General features: G+C 38.1%; 1 protein-coding gene across 9 annotated transcripts in view; it reads right to left on the bottom strand.

Moving 5' to 3' along the window:
- Positions 1-25,875, bottom strand: part of ROBO2 (roundabout guidance receptor 2) — a 665,412-nt gene that overhangs the window by 183,115 nt on the left and 456,422 nt on the right. For all 9 annotated transcript variants that reach the window (XM_070367751.1, XM_070367755.1, XM_070367758.1 and 6 more), the window contains exons 3-4: positions 9,827-9,984; positions 6,828-6,948 (exon numbers count right to left, since the gene is read on the bottom strand). In XM_070367751.1, the coding sequence (XP_070223852.1) occupies positions 6,828-6,948; positions 9,827-9,984 (279 nt within the window). The remainder of the gene's footprint in view (positions 1-6,827; positions 6,949-9,826; positions 9,985-25,875) is intronic.

Here is a 25,875-nt window from a genome sequence, read left to right as displayed (position 1 = left end):
TTAATGACAGTTAAATTCTGCATAATGGATATCTCAAGCTACCCATAATTGGAAATTTAATTATATACTTCAACTTATAATTATATACTTCAAATTATATACTTATATACTTCAACTCTAGTTTTTTTTGTCTTCAGGAGCTCTAGAAGTTAATTAACATATGTAAATTGCTAGAAAGTATTTTTTATGAAGACATCATGGCTTCCCAGGTGGTTCAGTGGTAAATCTGCCTGCCTAGGAGATGCAGGTTCAATTCCTGGGCTGAGAAGGTCCCCTGGAGAAGGACTTGGCAATCTACTCCAGTATTCTTACCTGGGAAACCCCATAGAAAAAGGAGCCTGGAGGGCTACAGTCCATGGGGTCACAAAAGTGTTGGACATGAATTAGCAACGAAACAGCAGCAGCAGATTGTGTTAAAGAGTTTAGTGTCCTTCTACACTAGGATGCCCACTTCCAATTTTTACATCTGGTGCTGCCACTTAACTAGGATGTTATTTTCTAGTCAGCAAATATTAAAAAGAACAAACACCATAAAAGAGTGGCCGAGAGGAGATACCCCACGTCCAAGGTCAGAGAAACCCCAGTAAGACGGTAGGTGCTGGAGCAGCTGTGAGGAGATATCCCATGTTCAAGGGCAAAGGAGAAGCCCTAGCAAGATGGTAGGAGGGGTAAATTCACATCTAGAATCAAACCCCATTCCCGCCGGAGACTTTAAGAGGGCGCAAACAAACATTGTGAGACCCAGGGACCCTACAGAGACTGAGACAGAACCGTGTTTGAGTGTTGCCTGTGGAGGTAAGAGTCAGCAGTGGCCTGCCACAGGGACAGGGGCTCTGGGCGCAGCAGGCTTAGGTATGGCATAAGCCCTCTTGAAGAAGGTCGCCATTAACCCGACCATAGAGCCGCCAGAACTGACACAGACTGGGGAAATACACTCTTGGAGGGCACAAACAGATCACTGTACACCAGGATCCAGTAGAAAGGAGCAGTGATCCCATAAGAGGAGCTACCCCACGTCCAAGAAGGGGTGGCTGCCTGGGCGCAGGAGGGCCTAGAGGAGCTATTCCATGTTCAAGGTCAGGAGGGGCGGAGGTGAGGAGATACCCCTCATCCAAGGTAAAAAGCAGCGGCTGTGCTTTGCTGGAGCAGCCGTGAAGAGATATCCAATATCCAAGGTAAGAGAAACCCAAGTAAGACGGTAGGTGTTGCAAGAGGGCATCAGAGGGCAGACACACTGAAACCATAATCACAGAAAACTAGTCAATCTAATCACACTAGGACCACAGCCTTGTCTAACTCGATGAAACTAAGCCATGCCCGTGGGGCCACCCAAGATGGGTGGGTCATGGTGGAGAGGTCTGACAGAATGTGGTCCACTGGAGAAGGGAATGGCAAACCACTTCAGTATTCTTGCCTTGAAAACCCCATGAACAGTATGAAAAGGCAAAATGATAGGATACTGAAAGAGGAACTCCCCAGGTCAGTAGGTGCCCAATATGCTACTGGAGATCAGTGGAGAAATAACTCCAGAAATAATGAAGGGATGGAGCCAAAGCAAAAAGAATACCCATCTGTGGATGTGACTGGTGATAGAAGTAAGGTCCGATGCTGTAAAGAGCAATATTGCATAGGAACCTGGAATGTCAGGTCCATGAATCAAGGCAAATTGAAAGTGGTCAAACAGGAGATAGCAAGAGTGAACATCAACATTCTAGGAATCAGCGAACTAAAATGGACTGGAATGGGTGAATTTAACTCAGATGACCATTATATGTACTACGGTGGGCAGGAATCCCTTAGAAGAAATGGAATAGCCATCATGGTCAACAAAAGGAGTCTGAAATGCAGTACTTGGATGCAATCTCAAAAATGACAGAATGATCTCTGTTCGTTTCCAAGGCAAACCATTCAACATTACAGTAATCCAAGTCTATGCCCCAACCAGTAATGCTGAAGAAGCTGAAGTTGATCGGTTCTATGAAGGCCTACAAGACCTTTTAGAACTAACATCCCAAAAGGTTGTCCTTTTCATTATAGGGGACTGGAATGCAAAAGTAGGAAGTCAAGAAACACCTGGAGTCACAGGAAAATTTGGCCTTGGAGTACAGAATGAAGCAGGGCAAAGGCTAATAGAGTTTTGCCAAGAGAACACACTGGTCATAGCAAACACCCTCTTCCAAAAACACAAGAGACTACACATGGACATCACCTGATCAATGGCAAATTCTGATTATATTCTTTAGGTATGACCTAAATCAAATCCCTTATGATTATACAGTAGAAGTGACAAATAGATTTAAGGGACTAGATCTGGTAGACAGAATGCCTAATGAACTATGGACAGAGGTTCATGCCACTGTACAGGAGACAGGGATCAAGACCATCCCCAAGAAAAATAAATGAAAAAAGGAAAATGGCTGTCTCAGGAGGCCTTACTAATAGCTCTGAAAGAAGAGAAGCAAAAAGCAAAGGAGAAAAGGAAAGATATACTCATTTGAATGCAGAGTTCCAAAAAATAGCAAGGAGAGATAAGAAAGCCTTCCTCAGTGATCAGTGCAAACAAATAGAGGAAAACAATACAAAGGGAAAGACTAGAGATCTCTTCAAAAATTAGAGATACCAAGGGAACGTTTCATGGAAAGATGGGCTCAGTAAAGGAGAGAAATTGGACCTAAGAAAAGCAGAAAATATTAAGAAAAGGGGGCAAGAAAATGCAGAAGAACTGTACAAAAAAGATCTGCACGACCCAGATAATCACAATGGTATGATCTCTCACCTAGAGCCAGACATCCTAGAATGTGAAGTGGGCCTTAGAAAGCATCACTACGAACAAAGCTAGTGGAGGTGATGGAATTCCAGTTGAGCTATTTCAAATCCTAAAATATAATGCTGTGAAAGTGCTGCACTCAATATGCCAGCAAATTTGGAAAACTCAGCAGTGGCCACAGGACTGGAAAAGGTCAGTAGTCATTCCATCCCTAAGGAAGGTAATACCAAAGAATGCTCAAACTACTGCACAGTTGCACTCAGCTCACACGCTAGTAAAGTAATGTTCAAAATTCTCTAAGCCAGGCTTCAAGAGTACCTGAAGTGAATTCCAGATGTTTAAGCTGGTTTTAGAAAAAGCAATGGAACCAGAGATCAAATTGCCAACATCCACTGGATCATCAAAAAAGCAAGAGAGTTCCTGAAAAACATCTATTTCTGTTTTACTGACTATGCCAAAGCCTTCGACTGTGTGGATCACAATAAACTGGAAAATTCTGAAAGAGATGGGAATACCAGACCACCTGACCTGCTCTTGAGAAACCTGCATGCAGGTCAGGAAGCAACAGTTAGAACGGGACATGGAACAACAGACTGGTTCCAAATAGAAAAGGAGTACATCAAGGCTGAATATTGTCACACTGCTTATTTAACTTATATGCAGAGTAAATCATGAGAAACGCTGGGCTGGAAGAAGCACAAGGTGGAATCAAGATTGCTGGGAGAAATATTAATAACCTCAGATACACAGATGACACCACCCTTATGGATAAAAGTAAAGAAGAACTAAAGAACCTCTTGATGAAAGTGAAAGAGGAGAGTGAAAAAGTTGGCTTAAAGTTCAACATTCAGAAAACTGCATGGCATGCAGTCCCATCACTTCATGGCAAATAGTTGGGGAAACAGTGGAAACAGTGTCAGACTTTATTTTTGGGGGCTTCGAAATCACTGCAGATGGTGATTGCAGCCATGAAATTAAAAGACGCTTACTCCTTGGAAGAAAAGCTATGACTAACCAAGACAGCATATTAAGAAGCAGCGACATTACTTTGCCAAAAAAGGTCCATTTAGTCAAGGCTATGGTTTTTCCAGTAGTCATGTATGGATGTGAGAATTGGACTATAAAGAAAGCTAGGTGTCACAGAATTTATGCTTTTGAACTGTGTTGTTGCAGAAGATTCTTGACAGTCCCTTGGACTGCAAGGAGGTTTAAGCAGTCTGTCCTCAAGGAGATCAGTCCTGAGTTTCATTGGTAGGACTGATGTTGAAACTGAAAGTCCAATGTTTTGGCCACCTGATGAGAAATGCTGACTCATTTCAAAAGACCGTGATGCTGGGAAAGATTGAAGGCAGAAGGAAAAGTGGATGACAGAGGATGAGTGGTTGGATGACATTACCAACTCAATGGACATGAGTTTTGGTGAACCCGGGGAATTGGTGATAGATGGGGAGGCCTGGCATGCTGCAGTCCATGGGTTCGCCAAGAGTTGGACACAACTGAGTGACTTAACTGAAGGAAAGATGAAATACAAATAGGTTTACTAGAAAACATTTTTCTGGATATAAAGCACCAAGATAAAATAAAGAAGGCCTCGTTATACAAAGTACACTAGTTATTTTATTTTCTCTAAGAATTGGGGAGTCAATGTACAGGAGGGGTCTTTCTCAAACAATAGTAGTCACAATCTTGAAACACTTAAGCCATCATGACTCTTTTAATGTTTTATTCCTTGGTTTGGAATTTTTTTCAATTTCAATTATGGAATTTTACTTTTTCCCACAACTTAAGACTGTATCTATAACCCCTTAGGTCAGTTCTGACTATACCACAATATAAATGTTTCTCTGTTCCTTAAATCAATTGTTCTAGAAGAGCTGCCTGTAGACAAATTTGATCTCTTTGGTTTACAGCTGTTTTCAAAATAATTTAGAAGTCCCTCCTGTAACTCCTGACATAATTAGTGAAATTCTGTAGTTCTAATCATGTTTTTAAAGAAAGTAGGGTAAATATGTCATAACACAGTCACATTTGGTAAATCTAATTACTTGGGTATTAACAATAAACACTTTCAGTTTTCTTCTGAAGGCAATATATACTGCTGTAATACAATAATTTTCTGCTTTGAAGCTGGTGGTAGCTGCAGTATTATAGGGAAGAGTGTTTCTTTAAATAGCACAGCTGTACTTGTGGGTTTTCAATGCTAGTGTTTGGTGACCACTAATTTCATATCTTAGCAGGCAAAACTGCATTTTATTCATTACAAGTGAAGCACATTCTGAGACTCTTAAAGGTGACTGCATGATATCTAAGGGCTAACATGGATACTTGTCTGGACTCCACAGGAGAGAAATTAACACGCACACTTGAAACAGTTTTGTTTTTACTGTTCAATTCCTTTCATGAAGTATGGGATTTCTCTTGGTTTTGTCATTTTGGACTTCAAGCTACTTAGTAGCCACAAGGAGTATGACCAGAGATTACCTGGTACTCAGAGCAATTAAAAAGAGAGGTCTGCACTCTGGTACATATTCATAAAGCACATCTACACTCTAAATGTAATGGAAATCACACTGTGGCTCTTTTTTGCATCATGGCATTCCCATTACCCTATGGGTGGCACATCCCAAGCTACCAAAGAAGTTTCTTTAGGGACGCATGCCAGATTCTGATGCCGCCCTTGGCGTGTTCTGGAGGAATGATGTGGTGTCTTATGTTATGCACAGATCCAGAAGATTATTTTACTGGCACAAAAAGAGTAATCTAAAATTCACAATTATCTCATATTTAAGAAAAACACATAGTATCTGTAACAGTGACTGTTTTATTCATATATACATATATTTATTATATATATATATACATATACACATCTATATATAATGGAGAAGGCAATGGCACCCCACTCCAGTACTCTTGCTTGGAAAATCCCATGGACAGGGGAGCCTGTTAGGCTGCAGTCCATGGGGGTCGCTAAGAGTTGGACACGACTGAGGGACTTCACTTTCACTTTTCACTTTCATGCATTGGAGAAGGAAATGGCAACCCACTCCAGTGTTCTTGCCTGGAGAATCCCAGGGACGGGGGAGCCTGGTGGGCTGCCGTCTATGGGGTCGCACAGAGTCAGACATGACTGAAGTGACTTAGCATAGCATAGCATCTATATATAAATATGTGTATGTGAGTATGTTTGGGTGTATTCATATAATATATAACTCCATACAGATACTTGAATGAGATTTCAATATTTTCTAAAAGATGTTTCATTTTCCAGTATCTTGAGGATCTCCATTTTTTTTCCCAATTTTCTGTCACTGTATTAATATTTCTCTTTTAATTTTTCACAGCTGCTCAGTATTTTCCCTACTTTTGTTTATTCCATCATATTTATCATCTCCAATTTCTTCCTTTCTAATGTTTTCTTTACTACTTCTGTGATACAGATCTAGTAATGTTTTAACTAAAATTAACTAAATTACTCCAGCTCAAGAGGCCCTTGGTTCTTAAAGTTGAAGAAACATGAATATCATAGCAAAATAGTTTAATAACTTTTTTCTATTTTTTGATTCTGTGTGTATAACTAGCAAGCTGGTCTTTTTATCATGAGCTAAAACTGCAAGTAGCTCAATCTGAGATTTTTTAAGTAGAAGATAAGTGAAATGACTTTATAGTATACTCTCTAATTTTTAAAAGCCTTATCTCATGTCATGCACATAATAAATATTCGATAAACGCATCGCAATGGAATGAGTGATAAACTTTAGACGGATATAATCTCCAACAGATTTTGAGAAAGAGTAATTTTTAACATTTTTATGAAAGGCAAAATCTTATAGACATATAGGAATGAAGCAGGTAAATTGTTTCAAAAGTTTAATTTTCTTCAAATCAAAGATTTCATCTGAAAGAACCAGAAAACAAGACAATTCTAGTTTATTCAGCTCACTACAAGTCATAAGTAACCATCCGTATATGGCCTGGTGTTTGGTATTAGCAAAAATATTTAAAAGTGAAGAAAGAGTAGATAATAAATAGCAACTTATAAATTAAAACAGAGTTTTACCAAAGACAGTCAGCTCTGCTGGATCACTGTCTCTCTCTCCCACCATGTTGGTGCCCACACACGTATACATCCCGGCATCACTCTTTCTGGTATTGGAGATCATTAGTTTTCCACCACGGATCTGTTAAAATTGGACGGAAGAAAGAAAATAAAGGAAAATGGAGAAGAAAAGAAACAGAGAAAAAAGGTCATTAATAAAAAATCTTGAAAAATTAAGCACATAATTTTTCTCTAAAAGAAATGGTTGAGTGTCTAAGACACAAAACTCTCCCACTCTTTTGGCATCTTTTAAATTCTGCTTCCATGTAAGCCTCCATATTCTCTTTCTAGAGAATGCTTCTTTTAAGGCAGTCTTCCTATCTCTTGCCTGATCCTATTTCGAGACTTGTGACTGCTGCCATTAAACCTCATGGTTGGTCTTCACTCTGAAATTCTGTTGAATGAATTTCTATTGACATCTGTCATCAGAAAGAAGCACTAGATATTTTATTTTGATAATATAATGAGATCCAATTGACTCAGAAGAATTCAATTATTTGTTGAGTACTTCTATTGGCTGGGCAGTGTTCTAGGTCCTTGAGATTCAGCAGTAAATCAAAAAGTAAAAATCTCTGTCTTCATGGGGTATTTGTTAGCATTAAAATTATCTTTGTCTCATCTTAACTGTATTTATAAGACAACTTTTGAAGAGGGATGTGAGGTTGAATAAAAACAAATAATTTTTTGGAATGATGAGTATGACTTGGTACAAACTGTTGGCTTTGTATAGGTGGCCCCTAAATGTTTCTTAAATAAGAAGCATTTCTGTTTGAATAAACAAATATAATGATGTTAAAATATTGTTTGTTAAGAGGATACTACAGCAGAATAAGCTTTTCAGTAAGTGTATCATCAACTTACAGGTTCTTTTCCAATTTTGAGTTTTGTTTTTTTTTCAAACAATCTCTCTTAAAGAGATATGAGATAAGAATATGCTGGTTTCCTCCTTTACTTTTTAATTTCACAGGCAGATAGAACTCAAGTAGATATGTTTTCATCAGACATATTTCAGGCTCTAAAACTAGCCATGTATTTTCAACAGAGTATTTTCAACATTTTTTTATACTTCGGAAGAAAAGATCATCAACCTTTTCTCAACTAAATGCAGTAGAATAAATGATAGGTTATAAACCAGGGAGGCCATTTCTCCTCCCCTTGAAGATGAAACTGACAGTATGACTTGATTTGTTCAGTGGAACTAAAGCAACATTTCACCGGAAGAAAGGCACTTGCAACACAGGGACTTGACTGCTTGCTGCAGCTGGAACCCTGAGACAACTATGGGAATTAGCTCAAGCTGAGTGCATGCTAAGTCACTTCCGTCCTGTGTGCCTCTTTGTGACCCTATGGACTATAGCTCACCAGGCTCCTCTGTCCATGGAATTCTCCAGGCAAGAATACTGGAATAGGTTGTCATGCCCTCCTCCAGGGGATCTTGCCAACCCAGGAATCAAACCCGCATTGGCGGGCAGGTTCTTCACTACCGGTGCCACCTGGGGAGCCCCAGCCCAAGCTAGTCTGCTGGAATATGGGAGGCTATGAGGAGAAGAACCAAGATGGCTGGCTTGAGAAGTAGTCAATGGCCAGACATGTGAGTACAGGAAAGTTATCCTAGATCATTCAGCTGCCAGCACACTTTCAAACAAGCCACAGAAGCTGGAGAACGCCTAGCAAAGATCAACCAACCTGGCAATGAGCAAAGAACTGTCAACTCACGCACAGAATCACAGAATAAATGCAATGGTTGTATTGTGGGGTGATTTGTTACAAAGGAAAAATTTAATGATTACAAACACGAAAAAGAAAATCTTGAACAGGAGCACATTTTCCTAAGTTTGGTAGCCAAGCACAGACCACTGGACCAAACGATCTTTCACTGTAGATCTCCACAGTGTCCACAGTTCAAACCAGAATATTCATGTGGATATGCTGTGATCTTTTGCATGGCCTCTCTGGTTCTGTGTTATGATGTAATCACAACATACACATAAGAATAAAATCTCACTTATAAGATATTTTTAAAGATAATAGACACCCATACTATATGGACATTTTAATAGAAATAGCACATTTGTTCTGTTAAATGATACATTATTTTAAATTAAATATATTTATTCTTAGTTATTGTACTGAGTACAAAAATTGTACTAAGAACAATGTCAGAAGGTTGAGGCATTATCTACTATTTCAGTGACTAGCTCTCACAAACTCCACATACTAATGGTGAGTAGATCCTCTGAAAAAATAATCTATATACCATTTCTCTAACTTTTTACCATTTTCTGGGTGTTTCATCTTGATATTAATCAACTAATTAATGATGATCAATTTCTGTGAAAATGGACTAATTTTTTGTAAGTTTAAACTGCAGAACTTGGCAGTTATTTTAACATTGATTTTACTTTACATCTCTTAAACTTTGAAATGAATTCTCATAATATTTTAGTTATAAATATTACATTGGAAAAACTGGAAAACAGCTTGAAATATTCATCACCACAATTTCCTCTTATAATTTTGAAAGTAGTGTGAAAAGAAATGTTTTAGTTAATACAGTTTATGGTCATCACTTACACTTTGACACTTAATGTACTCTATGATCAATAAATGCATCTGGAGTTCCTAAAAGAGCGTTGACATCAATATTCTACTACAAAGATATATTTACATATTCAGATTAGTCCAGTTATTAATATAACATATGAATTTTATTTATATAATTTTTGTCTCTTTGAAGCCTCATTCCAAAATTGTCATTTGGGTATCCTTTTTCAGCCTTTTCAATATAGTGTAAGTAGTAATTAGCACTCAAATAGAGTTCTATAACTTTATTAATAATAAATAACAAATAATATAAATAAAATAATATAAATAAAATATTATAGATAATATAAATAAAATACATCCATTTTAAAGCTTGGTATCCAACCCCTCTGGGCATCCATTCTAATTTTACTCACACTTATTCTTTCTTCCTTGTCATCAATTCGAATTTTGTCTTTTTTCCAGTAGATAGTAGGTTCTGGGTGTCCCCGGGGAGGCTGGCACTCCAGGATTGCAGGCTCTCCGGCTGCCACTACAACATCTGTGGGATTTTGCCGGAAGTCATCTCGTAACACTGAAGAAAAATAATTGCAGTAAAAGAAAACTCAGTGACAGTAACTTTAGGTTTCTCTTGCAAAAGGTAACTTCAAGTCTTAAACATGCCCATCTTAAAACATGTCAGCGCGAACCTGAGTGCTCATAAACAGAGAAGTGACTAGTTATATGATTATGAACCTCTGCTATGAAATCTGAGTTGAAAATGAGATAAGCTGGAGGAAAATAAGATGAGAAACACTCATGATGCAGTTTTGAGATTTAATACAAACTCAAGGTACAAAACTGTTTAGGTAATATGATCCCATTTTTCTATTTAAAAAGCATATATGTACACATACATGTATATAAATACATTAAAATTAATTGTTATGCTTGTTAAACTTAAAGCCCTGAAACATGTCATATGCACATAGTCTGGGAGCATGTATGCCCGTCAGTCAGGGAGGGGAAGTGGAGTGAGAACTCTCTGAGAAACGCTTTCTGGTGACATGAATATGGACAAGATCCACACTGTTTTCATTACACTTCTGAAGATAGATTCATTGTTCCCCTTGTAACGCACTAGCACCCACATACACAGGGCTACATTTTCATTCTGTCTGCATCTCCACCTGCCGAGTGACATCTGGGCAGCGTGACATTGGGAGCAGAGATATCCCTTATAGCAGCTTTGCCAGTCTGAATTTCCCCTCCTTTCATTAGGAGAACAGCAGGTTGGACCTCGGTTGTAACCTCCGAAAATCTGGCATGCCTGGCTCTCCAAATGTCACCTATCTATCTCTGGACTTTTCCTCCCCTGGCAAGATGAAAAGCCTGGAGAAATGACTCCCTCCTATCAGATTGCAGAATGCTGATTTATTTAGCAAATAAGGACTATATCTATTTTAGGGTAAACATTCAAAAAAGTAGTTGAGAAAACAGGTGAAGGAGATTAAGGGGTACAACCTACCAGTTATAAAATGTCAGTTACAAGAAAGTAACAGACAGCAGAGGGAATATAGTCCATGTTTTATAACAACTTTGTATCTTGTGTAATCTATAAAAATATTGAATCACTACATTGTATGCCTGAAACTAACGTAATATTGTAAGTCAACAATACTTCAATGAAATGTAGTTGAAAGCAGCTAATATACCATATAACACAACAACAGCCTCTGCTTTTCATAACTGCTTTGACTTTTTCTATTCTTTGATATTCTAACACTGACAAGTTTTTTCCCCAATATACTTTGGGCTAGAACAAGCAATCACACACTCACACAAATACACGTGTGTATATGCATGTGTATGTATATGCATGTACACACACATACATTTTATGTAAATTGGTCAAGCTATTTGAAACTGGTCAAGTTATTTGAAATCAAAATTGGGCAGCTTGTGCTAGCTTGTTATGTAAATCATCTGCTGCAAACATGGATTAGGTCAAGCCAACTGCCTTTGATGTCCCATAATGAGACTCACTTCAGCACTCTGCTTCTTTGTTGGGCTAAGTCTCCAGGTTAATTGTCATTCTCCAAATAAATAAAAATCCCCTGTCCTATAAATAGGTCCAGAGAGAAAACTGAGTGACTTTTAGGGCTTTTCTTTTCCTGTCTCTTGCAACAACATGGTTTTCCATCTTAATGAAGTCATGGCCTTTTATGAGATTAGAGAACCTTGTCTCCTATTGAAGGAGCCATAAGAAAAAAGTGAGCACAAATTGCTCACTCTCAGTTTATAAGCTGATTAATTTACTGCTTTAGCTGCTGTGGAAATGTGTTCCATTTGAGCAGAGTGAACTGCATATTTTTTGAGTTTTCTTGTCTAACTGGCAAGAAAGATGGGATTTATATGCATAGGGGTTTGCTTCTGAATGGGCTGAGAGAAGTATGCATAAATGTGATGTTCCAACAGGAGGGGAAGAAGGGGTTAACACTGTGGTTTCCCCATTGCAGGTAAATCCTCAAGGGAGAGCAAGCTGGTGACTCATTTATATTCTAAATAGAGAACAGCTGCCTATTTATGCAATGTTAAGACCTGCAAAAATATGGTAACAGGGTGGTGAGCACCCCTACAATATCCGGTCCTGGCAGCAAATGGTGTTTTGGCAGGCCCTCAATCTGTTCCAAAATGACACATCTGGCCAGTTGGAGGACCTTCTCCAGAATGGTCTACTCACAAATCATAAGCCAAAAAGCCTCGGCTCAAATGGCACTTAAGACCACTGCAAATCATTCAGAAACACAGTATTACATCAATTTGCAACAAACCAAATTAAGACCAAAAAAAAAAAAAAAAAAAGGTCCTTTGACATGGGAGACAAAAAAGGAGAAAAATATCATAACAAACTAAGGGCTGCTACTCTTAAACAATATAACATGTGTTTATGGCATTCACACAAAAAAAGAAAATGACTCCAATTTGCAAATGAAGCCAAGGAATTGAACATCAACTGTAATTTTAGGCTTTCAGACTATTCACCCAGAGAGTAGGGTGAGATAATAGTATAATTGGTACTGTACCCTCTTCAACTTGTAAAAGGCTCTTTGGGGGTTTGTAGAATAATTCATTTTTGCTCAGTGATACCATTTCTTTCACCCTGTGTCTTTGGGGGTAGTAAAATATTTTCTTTTCTCTCAAATAAGACACTTTGGAGAAAAATAACCCTTTCAGCAGAGTCTAGCACAGCAACAAATAATCTTAGGAATAAGTCTTTTTTTTTTTTTTGGTCTTGGAAAGTTGTTCTTTTAATTGAGGGATTATTACAATATTGTTGTAGTTGATTTCTTCCATATATCAACATGGATTAGCCTTAGGTAGACATCTGTCCCCTCCCTTTTGAAACTCCCTTCAAACTCCCACCCGATACTACCCCTCTAGGTTTTTCTCCATCCACCTGGAAAAGGTAATCTTTACTCTTCTCAAACTATATAAATGTTCTGACACTTGCTTATATATGTCTGAGGTTTGTATACCCCTTATCAAGTATAAAAAAAGTAAAATTAAATAGTGTTTATCTATTTTTCGCTAATTCTTAGTTTCTGTCTTGGATTTTGCCCTGTGCTTTATTACAAGTGATAAAAAAACAGGAGGTGTTCTTTATAGTAAAGTATTTATATATGTGAGTAAAGGGAACTGAAACAGTTCCATAAATGTAAAAAAGTAAAGCGAGTCCAAATTGAGTCTATATATATTATTTCTCATTAAGCCCCTATTCTAGGAAAAAAACACAAAAAACTGAGAGCCACATTTTCACTGCGGCTTGAGAAGTAAGCCAAAACAAGAACAGGCAGCAATGTGTGTATTACCTAGAGCTCCAAACAAAGTCTTTAAATAGGGTGAAAAGAAATCAACATGAACTGAAAAGAATCTGGTTAAAATGACAAAAGCTGGCAGTGGGGTAGTGGTAAGCAGTACTTACAGGAAAAAAAATAACAGGTAGACTTTTGATATAGTACGTGCTTTGCAGATCTAAGTTTAGAATACAAGGGCTCAAATCTCCATGGGGAAAAACAGAAATGTTAGTTGGCTAGAACCCAAATATTCATTTCTGTATACGAGCTGAGAAGCACAAATGAGAGTTCACTGAGCTAGTTACAGCCTAGATTAGACCTGAATTCTTTTGACATTAACATGCACAGTGACTTAGAAAGTTATTCTGGAACATCAATAGATTGAGAATTACTACTGTGTTTGATATGATAGAGTTCCTATTCATGACATAAATATCTATAACAAATTATTTCAGTTCTACAGGAATATACTGAATACTACAATATACTTCGCACAGTCTTATAAAATGGTTAAGGAATACTGTATTAAACAAAGATGACATGATGGTGCCTGTGGAAGGCTTTGGAATGACCTATTTATTGTGGAAGGTAAGTTTAGAGTGTGAATCCTGTCTGACTCTAGAAGGAGATGGCAACCCACTCCAGTGTTCTTGCCTGGAGAATCCCAGGGACGGAGGAACCTCGTGGGCTGCTGTCTATGGGGTCTCACAGAGTCAGACACGACTGAAGCAACTTAGCAGCAGAAGCAGCAGACCCTACATAAAGTCATTCTGCTAGAATGATTTGTAACATCACCTGCATCTATTCTTCCTGTCACCACTGCCCTAGTTAGGGTGTCTTATCTCTTCCTTAATTACTTCAAGAGTATTCTATTTAAACTTTTCTTCTGATTTGTCTTTTAATCTCTCTACTGTGACTATTATGAGTTTGCTGAAGTGTACATACGATTACAGCCATTATTTTTCATAATTTTTAAAAGGCTCTTAAGAAAAAATTCTCTTCTTAATGTGACACCAGAGTTGTATAGAATGAGGTCATCAATTATATTTTCAGGCTCATCACATACATTCCAGCAACCCTCCTATACTAGACACACAGAGGACCATCTCACTATCAATGTATATTAGCATATATAATTTTTCTACTTGAAAATCTTCCCTAGGTAACTCTTAGTCCCCATACTTTTCCCTATTTCTTTAAACACATACTGTCCCTTTGGTGTCAGTTTCAGATTCACTCATGTGAGATTTCTTTTTATATATACATTGGACTAGGTGGTGGTGGTGGTTTAGCCACTAAGCTGCGTTTGACTCTTTGTGACCCCATGGACTATAGCTCGCCAGGCTCCTCTGTCCATGGGATTTCCCAGGCAAGAATTCCTGGGAAGAAATGGCAAGAATGAAGCCATTCCTAAAAGTGGTACACATTATTTTCGCATCCTCAGCAGCAGCAGCCCCAGCATCACCTCTCACCATGGGCGATGTAATCCCAGCCAGCCTGAAGCTCAGGTCCTTGTCTCTACCTCCCAGGACGTGCACTGTCTCTCCCAGCCGCACTAAATGGCTGCTATCAGCAGCCATGCTGTGACCCCAGGGGGAGCACCAGTGTCAGGATAAAACTAAGACTCTGCACACTAGAAAAAAAATCTGGGTTCTTGATGCCATAACTGAACAAATCAATCCTAAAGACTGTGTCAAATCAGGACTTGCTACTTCCGTGAACCAAAGAAATTCTTCCATTCATTCATGAAGTAGAAGTCACTCAGTCATGTCTTACTCTTTGCGACCCCATGGACTGTAGCCTCCCAGGCTCCTCTGTCTATGGGGATTCTCCAGGCAAGAATCCTGGAGTGGGTTGCTATTTCCTCCAGGGGATCTTCCCAACCCAGGGATCGAACCCAAGTCTCCTGCATTGCTGGTGGATTCTTTACCATCTAAGCCACCAGGGAAGCTCTTTCATTCATAGGCCAGTTTAAATAAAGTTGTCCCTTTCAACTGAAAGTTCCCCACTGACAAGCTATAATAATGCTGCATTTTTCTGAAGTTGCAATGACCAAAAACCTACTATATCTACAGAGGAAACATCATTCACAACAAACCACATTATTATATTTGGTACAATCAAGCAAGGTACGGTCAGAGTGGACAGGCCAGTCACCCACTACATAGACAACACAATCTGATATTTAGGGAACAAGTCACAAGTGGTTTCTTCTGCACAGAAGGGGAATGGGAAAGAAAGAACTCAGTGGGGCGACATCCTGCTACCGCTGTGCAAGCTGACACTCTGGCACTTCTGCAACACGCTGACAATTCCAAAATGAGAAGCTCTCGCCCCTCCTCATCTCACTATGATTCCCTGTGCAAGCAAATCCACTCAGCAAATGGTCCAGTTAAACCAGCACTATGAATTGGAGCATGATGAATGAACAAGGATACCCTGTGACTCGCCCATTTCAAGCCATAACATTTTGTGAAGCCTAGAAATCTGCAGGGAATAAAACATACAAACATACAACTCACCCAGGAGGAATGGCCAGCTCCAAATGTCTTAGCCAAGTCTCTATTCTTGAATCCTTTTTTTTAGCCCTGTTCTGTTCTTATCCGCAATATAATCTGAAGTCCCCCTAACAGTGCCAAGTCTTCCTTAATGGTTTCCATTAATGTTTAAAACTTGCTGAAGGATTCTTAGAAATTGCATGGAAACATTGTGCTGTCTGTAATTTCTATCTGTAACCTCTGTAATGCATATGTTCTCCTTGGGGACCAAGTGTTGAGATCATTCATAAACTCTTGGATCACACGTGGCACTGCAAACTGGTGACATCTGACCATGGCAGACTCGAGGCCTGTCTCTGGTAATCATTTCCTTTGGTTTGAGTTAAGGAGCCAGCAGTTGGCTCGCCTTCAACACTTGGAAGTCCTATTTTTTGCAAAGCCTAGCATCTGATATTTGACAGGGATCTGCATACCCTATCCATTAACTTGAGAGGAAGTTGCGGATTGAGGCTAATTAATGTTTAATCAGTTTCTCTTTTTTCTTCCCTTAAAGTGCCATTGTCCACAAAATTGGTTATGTTGATCTCTCTAGAATAACAGAAAACTTAAAGACAGAAGGGCAGCTTAGAGGCTGTGCCCAAATATAGTGTGTCAGGAGGAAGACCTCATGCAGGATGGAGGGCACTGGCCTAAACGTGTTCAAGGCAGCCTTCCTTCACTGTAAAACAAAAACTCTCCACATCCCCAAAATGTTCTATTCTGCTACCCAATTTGCTTCCAGGACCTGCCCTTTTGCGAATTTCAGTCTTGGTCACAAAGATGGCTATAACTCTGGATAATGGAGGAAATAATACGTTGAATTTAATATTCAGATCTGACAAAGACTAGTCAAAAAAAAAAAAAAATCAAATGATCTTTCTCAAGGTGGTAACAAAGGGAAACATCAGATTATTTCAAGCTAAAATACTGTCCCTGACTTTCTTCAATCTGGGTTGGGGCATAAATAAATAAATAATCACAACATCTTCATAGGATTTACATTTACAGGATGATTACAAATAACCATCTGTCTGCCTCTAGCTCTTCAATCTGGTTCATGTCCCATTAGCCTTAAGTCTTCAGTTAAAGCGGTTAGGCTGTTAGGTATTAGTTAGGTTTGTTACAGGTCTTGTAGAGTGTTTTTTTCCCCACTATTTCCCATTTCTCTTCCTACCCCTCTTTCTCTTTCACCTCATCTAGCTCTTACTGTTAGATCAAAGAACACGAAAAATTAAAATGGACAAATCTCATTTATACACAGATATATATCTGTGTAAAAATTTTTAATTCAATATATTTCTATGTTTACGTATAATTTTAAACTTAAAATATGTATAAGTATATACTTGAATTCAAACTTCCATATTCACTACTGCCTTAATGCTACATCTGCCAATTTGAATAAAGGAATAAAGAGCACCATTCAGTAAATATTAATGTGCTGCTTTATTCTGGATCCCAATAGATTACCATTCTCCTCCCACCTTGTTAGTCTTTATCTGAAGGTATTAGCTTTTACAACATTCTAACACTGTGTAGTTCAGCAGCTTTTTCCTGTCATTTCACCCTCTCCTAGTATCACGGGTTAGTGCTCTGATATTTCTCTTCCATGGTGTATTCTGATGTGCCTGATCAACATGAATTACAATGCCAAGTAACTGCCAGATGTCATGAGTTATAAACTCAATAGTCTAAGGATTATTACACATTAGGACACCCCACAGTGCAAGGGTGTCCTGGAATTTATGTGTTATTTATTACCTATTGGCAGGGTCTCCAAGTAATCTCACCCCTGCTGATGAAATGAGGGTTGGAAGAAGAGGAAGGTCAAGGTCAACCTTCCTTGTCACAAATGCCAGTTACTTTGAAACTACTGTTGCTCTACCTTTATCGCCCTCTGCCTGAAACAACAAATTTTTGAATAAGTGCAGTATATATTATAATGCATCTATGGGCTTTCAGCATAATTCTGCTGCTTTCACGATTTCCATCACTTCACCTATTTTAACAATACATTTCATAACACAATCATTAGAGGTCTGATTTAGAGTGCAACCATGAAGCTCACCATAATTCATGAACTTAAAAATGACCACTGGAAGAGCATGCTGTTTATTACCCAGTTTCACACTTGAACATAGACCAAAGCTTAACAGCATGAAACTTACTGAATTATAATGCAACAATGAAAGCTGTTTTTTTGTTTTGTTTTTTTTGCCTAAACTTGTGGGATGAGGACTCTAGTGTGCACAGCTGTTGAAATATAATTCTGTATACCTGAGATTTTCATGATAATAAAAAAAATGTTCCACATGCCTGTGGACTGTTCAGTCTTTCTCATCCAATATTAAGATTTGCATACATCTACACTGCAAAATATGGCATTACTGTAAGCTGTCAGGAATTTTGCTGACATGAATATAATTTGACATCCTATATTCTTCAGGAAATGTTCTATTTGATTACTACATGACAAGAAGCTTGAAATGTTTCCTAATCCAGAATATAGCATATTTATTTTTAAATTGGCTGATTAAAAAAAGCTCTATCATCTCTCTACTCTATTCCAAAGATCCAGTAACCTTCTTTTCTTTTGCCACCAAATGAATTCTGAATGCTGCGGTTAACATTCAGCAATCTCATTACCCAATCTACCATAAATCTTCAAAAGCATCACCATGTTTTGACAGTTAAGCAGGAGAAGAGGAAGCAAGAAGCATATTCAAGCACTTTTTATGAATGCAAATGTGCTAAAGACAACATTTAAATTATTTCAGAAAAGTCATATTTTTTTAATTTTATTTTTAAACTTTACATAATTGTATTAGTTTTGTCAAATATCAAAATGAATCCACCACAGGTATACATGTGTTCCCCATCCTGACCCCTCCTTCCTCCTCCCTCCCCATACCATCCCTCTGGGTCGTCCCAGAAAAGTCATATTATGGACAACAACCAGAAAACAATGTGCTTGAACCTATGAGTAGCACAATCTCTTTTGTTTCTGACACTAAGTCCACAGGCCCCCACCTCACTCATTGAATCTTGCCATGTACTCTATGAAAACAAACTGATGACAAAGAACAGTGGATATATTTTTAAGGTGTAAGTGATACTGAGTGCTCATGAACAAAATTTATGTTTTCCCTGAAGTGTTTTTTAAGTATTTTTAAATTCATGTATACTCCAATCAAACCTTCATATCTTACATGAAACTAGAAAGATGTCACATTAGTCATGGAGGTTTAGAAGAATGCCCCTCTTCCTCTGATGTGTTGTTACTCAGTCGCTAAGTTCTGTCTGACTCTTTGTGATTCCATGGACCGTACATGCCAGGCTCCTCTGCCTTCCACTATCTCCCAGAGTTTGCTTAAATTCATGTCAGTTGAGTTGGTGATGGTATCTAATCATCTCATCTTCTGTTGCCCTCTTCTCTTCATAAAGGGTCTCAGTCTTTCCCAGCATCAGGGTCTTTTTCAACGAGTTGGTTCTTCCCATCAGGTGGCCAAATTATTAGAGCTTCAGCTTCAGCATCAGTCCTTCCAATGAATATTCAGGGCTGATTTCCTTTAGGATCGACTGGTTTGATCTCCTTGCTGTCCAAGGGACTCTTACGAGTCTTCTCCAGCATAGCAATTTGAAAGCATCAATTCTTTGGCACCCAGCCTTCTTTAGGCTTGACACCGAACATGACTCCTAGAAAAACATCACTTTGATGATATGGACCTTTGTTGGCAAAGTGATGTGTCTGCTTTGTAATATGCTGTCTAGGTTTGTCATAGCTTTCCTTCCAAGGAGCAAGTGTCTTTTAATTTCATGGCTGCAGTCACTGTCCACAGTGCTTTTGGAGCCCAAGAAAAGAAAATCTGTCTTCCTGTGATACCCTAGAGTCAGTCTTGGTCAGCCACAGAGTATATGCTCAGTAATAAGGAAATAAAGAGTCTTCTGCTATATTTTTATTCTCTGGGATCCACGGTTATTCCTAGGACTAGGACTCAGTATACTTTTACTCTCAAAATAGTCAGGGATAAAAAATAAACAGACAGGGTCACTTTCTTCCTGCTTGGTAATGTGTCAGCTCTCTGTATGGAGATAACCACCTAGCTGCATGTGATTGCTTTGGCTTCTCTGCCTGGGAAGGGACCAAAACTTGACAAGTAAAATTTACCAGAAAGTCTGCCAAACCTCATTATTTAGTTCGAATCAAAGCTATTTATGATGCCAGACTATTAAAATTCACAAATTATTATAATTCACAAATTATTATAATTCCTAATTTTGGCCATTTTCATGCATCACATATTAGTCACTTCACCCCCCACTCTGTCCTCTAACTTTCTACAAATGGTAAAATTAGAAATTATTTTCTCAAACCAGCTCTCCAACAAATACTAAAGGATATTCTCTAGACAGGAAACACAAAAATGGTGTATAAACTCGAACCCAAAACAATAAAGTAAATGGCAACGGGATCATACTTATTAGTAATTACCTTAAACATAAATGGGTTGAATGCCCCAACCAAAAGACAAAGCCTGGCTGAATGGATACAAAAACAAGACCCTACATATGTTGTCTACAAGAGACCCATCTCAAAACAGGGGACACATACAGACTGAAAGTGAAGGGCTGGAAAAAGATTTTCCATGCAAATAGGGACCAAAAGAAAGCAGGAGTAGCAATACTCATATCAGATAAAATAGACTTTAAAACAAAGGCTGTGAAAAGAGACAAAGATGGTCACTACATAATGATCAAAGGATCATCCAAGAAGAAGATATAACAATTATAAATATATATGCACCCAACATGGGAGCACCATAGTATGTAAGACAAATGCTAACAAGTATGAAAGGAGAAATTAACAATAACACAAGAATAGTGGGAGACTTTAATACCCCACTCACACCTATGGATAGATCAACTAAACAGAAAATTAACAAGGAAACACAAACTTTAAATGATACAATAGACCAGTTAGACCTAATTGATATCTATAGGACATTTCATCCCAAAACAATGAATTTCACCTTTTTCTCAAGCGCACATGGAACCTTCTCCAGGATAGATCACATCCTGGGCCATAAAGCTAGCCTTGGTAAATTCAAAAAAATAGAAATCATTCCAAGCATCTTTTCTGACCACAATGCAGTAAGATTAGATCTCAATTACAGGAGAAAAACTATTAAAAATTCCAACATATGGAGGATGAACAACACGCTGCTGAATAACCAACAAATCACAGAAGAAATAAAAAAAGAAATCAAAATTTGCATAGAAACGAATGAAAATGAAAACACAACAACCCAAAACCTGTGGGACACAGTAAAAGCAGTCCTAAGGGGAAAGTTCATAGCAATACAGGCACACCTCAAGAAACAAGAAAAAAGTCAAATAAATAACCTAACTCTACACCTAAAGCAACTAGAAAAGGAAGAAATGAAGAACCCCAGGGTTAGTAGAAGGAAAGAAATCTTAAAAATTAGAGCAGAAATAAATGCAAAAGAAACAAAAGAGACCATAGCAAAAATCAACAAAGCCAAAAGCTGGTTCTTTGAAAGGATAAATAAAATTGACAAACCATTAGCCAGACTCATCAAGAAACAAAGGAGAAAAATCAAATCAATAAAATTAGAAATGACAGTGGAGAGATCACAACAGACAACATAGAAATACAAAGGATCATAAGAGACTATTATCAACAATTATATACCAATAAAATGGACAACGAGGAAGAAATGGACAAATTCTTAGAAGAGTACAACTTTCCAAAACTCGACCAGGAAGAAATAGAAAACCTTAACAGACCCATCACAAGCATGGAAATTGAAACTGTAATCAAAAATCTTCCAGCAAACAAAAGCCCAGGTCCAGACGGCTTCACAGCTGAATTCTACCAAAAATTTAGAGAAGAGCTAACACCTATCCTGCTCAAACTCTTCCAGAAAATTGCAGAGGAAGGTAAACTTCCAAACTCATTCTATGAGGCCACCATCACCCTAATACCAAAACCTGACAAAGATGCCACAAAAAAAAAAACTATATCACTGATGAACATAGATGCAAAAATCCTAAACAAAATTCTAGCAATCAGAATCCAACAACACATTAAAAAGATCATACACCATGACCAAGTGGGCTTTATCCCAGGGATGCAAGGATTCTTCAATATCCATAAATCAATCAATGTAATACACCACATTAACAAATTGAGAAACAAAAACCATATGATTATCTCAATAGATGCAGAAAGCCTTTGACAAAATTTAACACCCATTTATGATAAAACTCTTCAGAAAGCAGGAATAGAAGGAACATACCTCAACATAATAAAAGCTATATATGACAAACCCACAGCAAACATTATCCTCAATGGTGAAAAATTGAAAGCATTTCCTCTAAAGTCAGGAACAAGACAAGGGTGCCCACTTTCACCATTACTATTCAACATAGTTTTGGAAGTTTTGGCCACAGCAATCAGAGCAGAAAAAGAAATAAAAGGAATCCAAATTGGAAAAGAAGAAGTAAAACTCTCACTATTTGCAGATGACATGATCCTCTACATAGAAAACCCTAAAGACTCCACCAGAAAATTACTAGAGCTAATCAATGATTATAGTAAAGTTGCAGGATATAAAATCAACACACAGAAATCCCTTGCATTCCTATACACTAATAATGAGAAAACAGAAAGAGAAATTAAGGAAACAATTCCATTCACCATTGCAACGAAAAGAATAAAATACTTAGGAATATATCTACCTAAAGAAACTAAAGACCTATATATAGAAAACTATAAAACACTGGTGAAAGAAATCAAAGAGGACACTAATAGATGGAGAAATATACCATGTTCATGGATTGGAAGAATCAATATAGTGAAAATGAGTATACTACCCAAAGCAATTTATAGATTCAATGCAATCCCGATCAAGCTACCAACAGTATTCTTCACAGAGCTAGAACAAATAATTTCACAATTTGTATGGAAATACAAAAAACCTCGAATAGCCAAAGCGATCTTGAGAAAGAAAAATGGAACTGGAGGAATCAACCTACCTGACTTCAGGCTCTACTACAAAGCCACAGTTATCAAGACAGTATGGTACTGGCACAAAGACAGAAATATAGATCAATGGAACAAAATAGAAAGCCCAGAGATAAATCCACGCACATATGGACACCTTATCTTTGACAAAGGAGGCAAGAATATACAGTGGATTAAAGACAATCTCTTTAACAAGTGGTGCTGGGAAATCTGGTCAACCACTTGTAAAAAGAATGAAACTAGAACACTTTCTAACACCATATACAAAAATAAACTCAAAATGGATTAAAGATCTCAACATAAGACCAGAAACTATAAAACTCCTAGAGGAGAACATAGGCAAAACACTCTCTGACATACATCACAGCAGGATCCTCTATGACCCACCTCCCAGAATATTGGAAATAAAAGCAAAAATAAACAAATGGGACCTAATTAAACTTAAAAGCTTCTGCACATCAAAGGAAACTATTAGCAAGGTGAAAAGACAGCCTTCAGAATGGGAGAAAATAATAGCAAATGAAGCAACCGACAAACAACTAATCTCAAAAAATATACAAGCAACTCCTCCAGCTCAACTCCAGAAAAATAAATGACCCAATCAAAAAATGGGCCAAAGATCTAAATAGACATTTCTCCAAAGAAGACATACAGATGGCTAACAAACATTTGAAAAGATGCTCAACATCACTCTTTATCAGAGAAATGCAAATCAAAACCACTATGAGGTACCATTTCACACCAGTCAGAATGGCTGCGATCCAAAAGTCTACAAATAATAAATGCTGGAGAGGGTGTGGAGAAAAGGGAACCCTCTTACACTGTTGGTGGGAATGCAAACTAGTACAGCCACTATGGAGAACAGTGTGGAGATTGCTTAAAAACTGGAAATAGAACTGCCTTATGATCCAGCAATCCCACTGCTGGGCATACACACTGAGGAAACCAGAAGGGAAAGAGACACGTGTACCCCAATGTTCATCGCAGCACTGTTTATAATAGCCAGGACATGGAAGCAACCTAGATGTCCATCAGCAGATGAATGGATAAGAAAGCTGTGGTACATATACACAATGGAATATTACTCAGCCATTAAAAAGAATACATTTGAATCAGTTCTAATGAGGTGGATGAAACTGGAGCCTATTATACAGAGTGAAGTAAGCCAGAAGGAAAAACATAAATACAGTATACTAACGCATATATATGGAATTTAGAAAGATGGTAACGATAACCCTGTATACGAGACAGCAAAAGAGACACTGATGTATAGAACAGTCTTATGGACTCTGTGGGAGAGGGTGGGAAGATTTGGGAGAATGGCATTGAAACATGTGAAATGTCATGTATGAAACGAGATGCCAGTCCAGGTTCAGTGCACGATGCTGGATGCTTGGGGCTGGTGCGCTGGGAAGGCCCAGGGGGATGGTATGGGGAGGTTGGGAGGAAAGAAAAAGAATAAAAAAAAAAAAAAAAAGAAATTATTTTCTCAGTACTCTCCATGAACAATCACATTATAACTTCTCTGAATGTAAGGCAAAATACAAGTCTAAAATATGGGCCAAAAAAAGAAAATCTGTGGTTAACAAATGGATTAATTTTCAAAATGAATGAGTGGATCCTAAATGATCAGATGTTACCTATATTTATCCAGTGATGTCAAAAGAGCATGGCTAATACTGCCCTTGAAAAGTTTTTTTCCCACATTTGCTTAAAAGTAAGCCCTTTGCTTCCGTAAATTTCTAGGAGACGTGGTTTCTGTTCATCCCCCACTGGGGATTTTTGTCAGTGGGCAAAAGAGCTGAGTGTGGAATTTGCCCTATAAGATATGTCATTCCCTACTAATATCACACAAGTAGTTGAGGAAAAATTTATTCATTTCTTCTGAAACATAACCTCTGACTTGGATAACCACATTATTTTATCCTCCATACTAAGCATTTGGGAAACAAATGGAAGCGTTCCTTGTAATTATGCCAGGGCAGTTCCTGAAATCCAGGCAGGATGTTAACTTACCCTCTTTTCTTCCTGTGTGGTTTATCCTCTAAAAATCTCTGCTGCCTCATCTTTTTCCCCTCAATCACAATTCTCGGCCACACTGGCCGTTCCTCAGGTCCTGGAACATAGCAAGCGCTTTTCCATTCTAGGGCCTTCACACTGTTTTATATTTCTAAATGCACTCCAGTTCCTCTCCACCATTTGCTAGTTTCTTTCATGGGACAGGGAACTTCGAATTAATAAGTGTTTTGGAACGATTCCTTTTTGACAGAGAAGCAATATGGCGTTATAGTTTAAATAATGGGCTTAGTCAGAGGCCTGGGTTTGAGGCCTAGCTCTGCTATTTTATTAACTGGATGGTCTTATTCAGGTCTCTCAGCCATATTAAGCCTCACCTTCTCCCTCCATAAAATGGGGATATTAAATATTTATGTCTTTGGATAGTTATGAAGAATAAACAGATGGATCTCTGTAAAGTACACTATTAAATAAAACATTTCAGAAATGAGAATTATTATTGTTAGGAATACTAGTAAAAAAGAAGGATCTTGCGATCTTATTTTTGTATCTGATTCTAAATGAGCTTAATGATGTCAATTTTTAATTCCTCTGAGTATCAAATGGTTAATAATCTTCAAGAACTCTAGCTTGTGTATAAAAAATTCCTCTTTTAAGGTCTTGAGGGTCAGAGGGTTAAATACTATGCAGTTGCTACTGGATGGTGGTAATTACTGTGAGTACTGTCAGAGTTGGCATTCATATATAACAGTATAATCCTAAAGTCTAAAGTATTTAGGTATTACTGTAAATGTGCTCAGTTGCTCAGTCATGCCTGACGTTGCAACCCCATGGACTGTGGCCCACCAGGCTCCTCTGTCCAAGGGATTTCCCAGGCAAGATTACTGGAATGGGTTGCTGTTTCCTCCTCCAGGAGATCTTCCTGACTCAGGGATGGAACCCACGTCTCTGTCTCTTGTGTCTCCTGAATGGCAGGAAGATTCTTTACCACTGTGCCACTTGGAAAGCCCTTAGGTATTATTATTTAT

The sequence above is a fragment of the Bos mutus genome, chromosome 1 (genome assembly GCF_027580195.1).
Source record: "Bos mutus isolate GX-2022 chromosome 1, NWIPB_WYAK_1.1, whole genome shotgun sequence".
Taxonomy (NCBI): Eukaryota; Metazoa; Chordata; class Mammalia; order Artiodactyla; family Bovidae; genus Bos; species Bos mutus.
The sequence above is the reverse complement of the archived record's forward strand: the minus strand, read 5'-3'. Positions and strand labels throughout refer to the sequence as shown.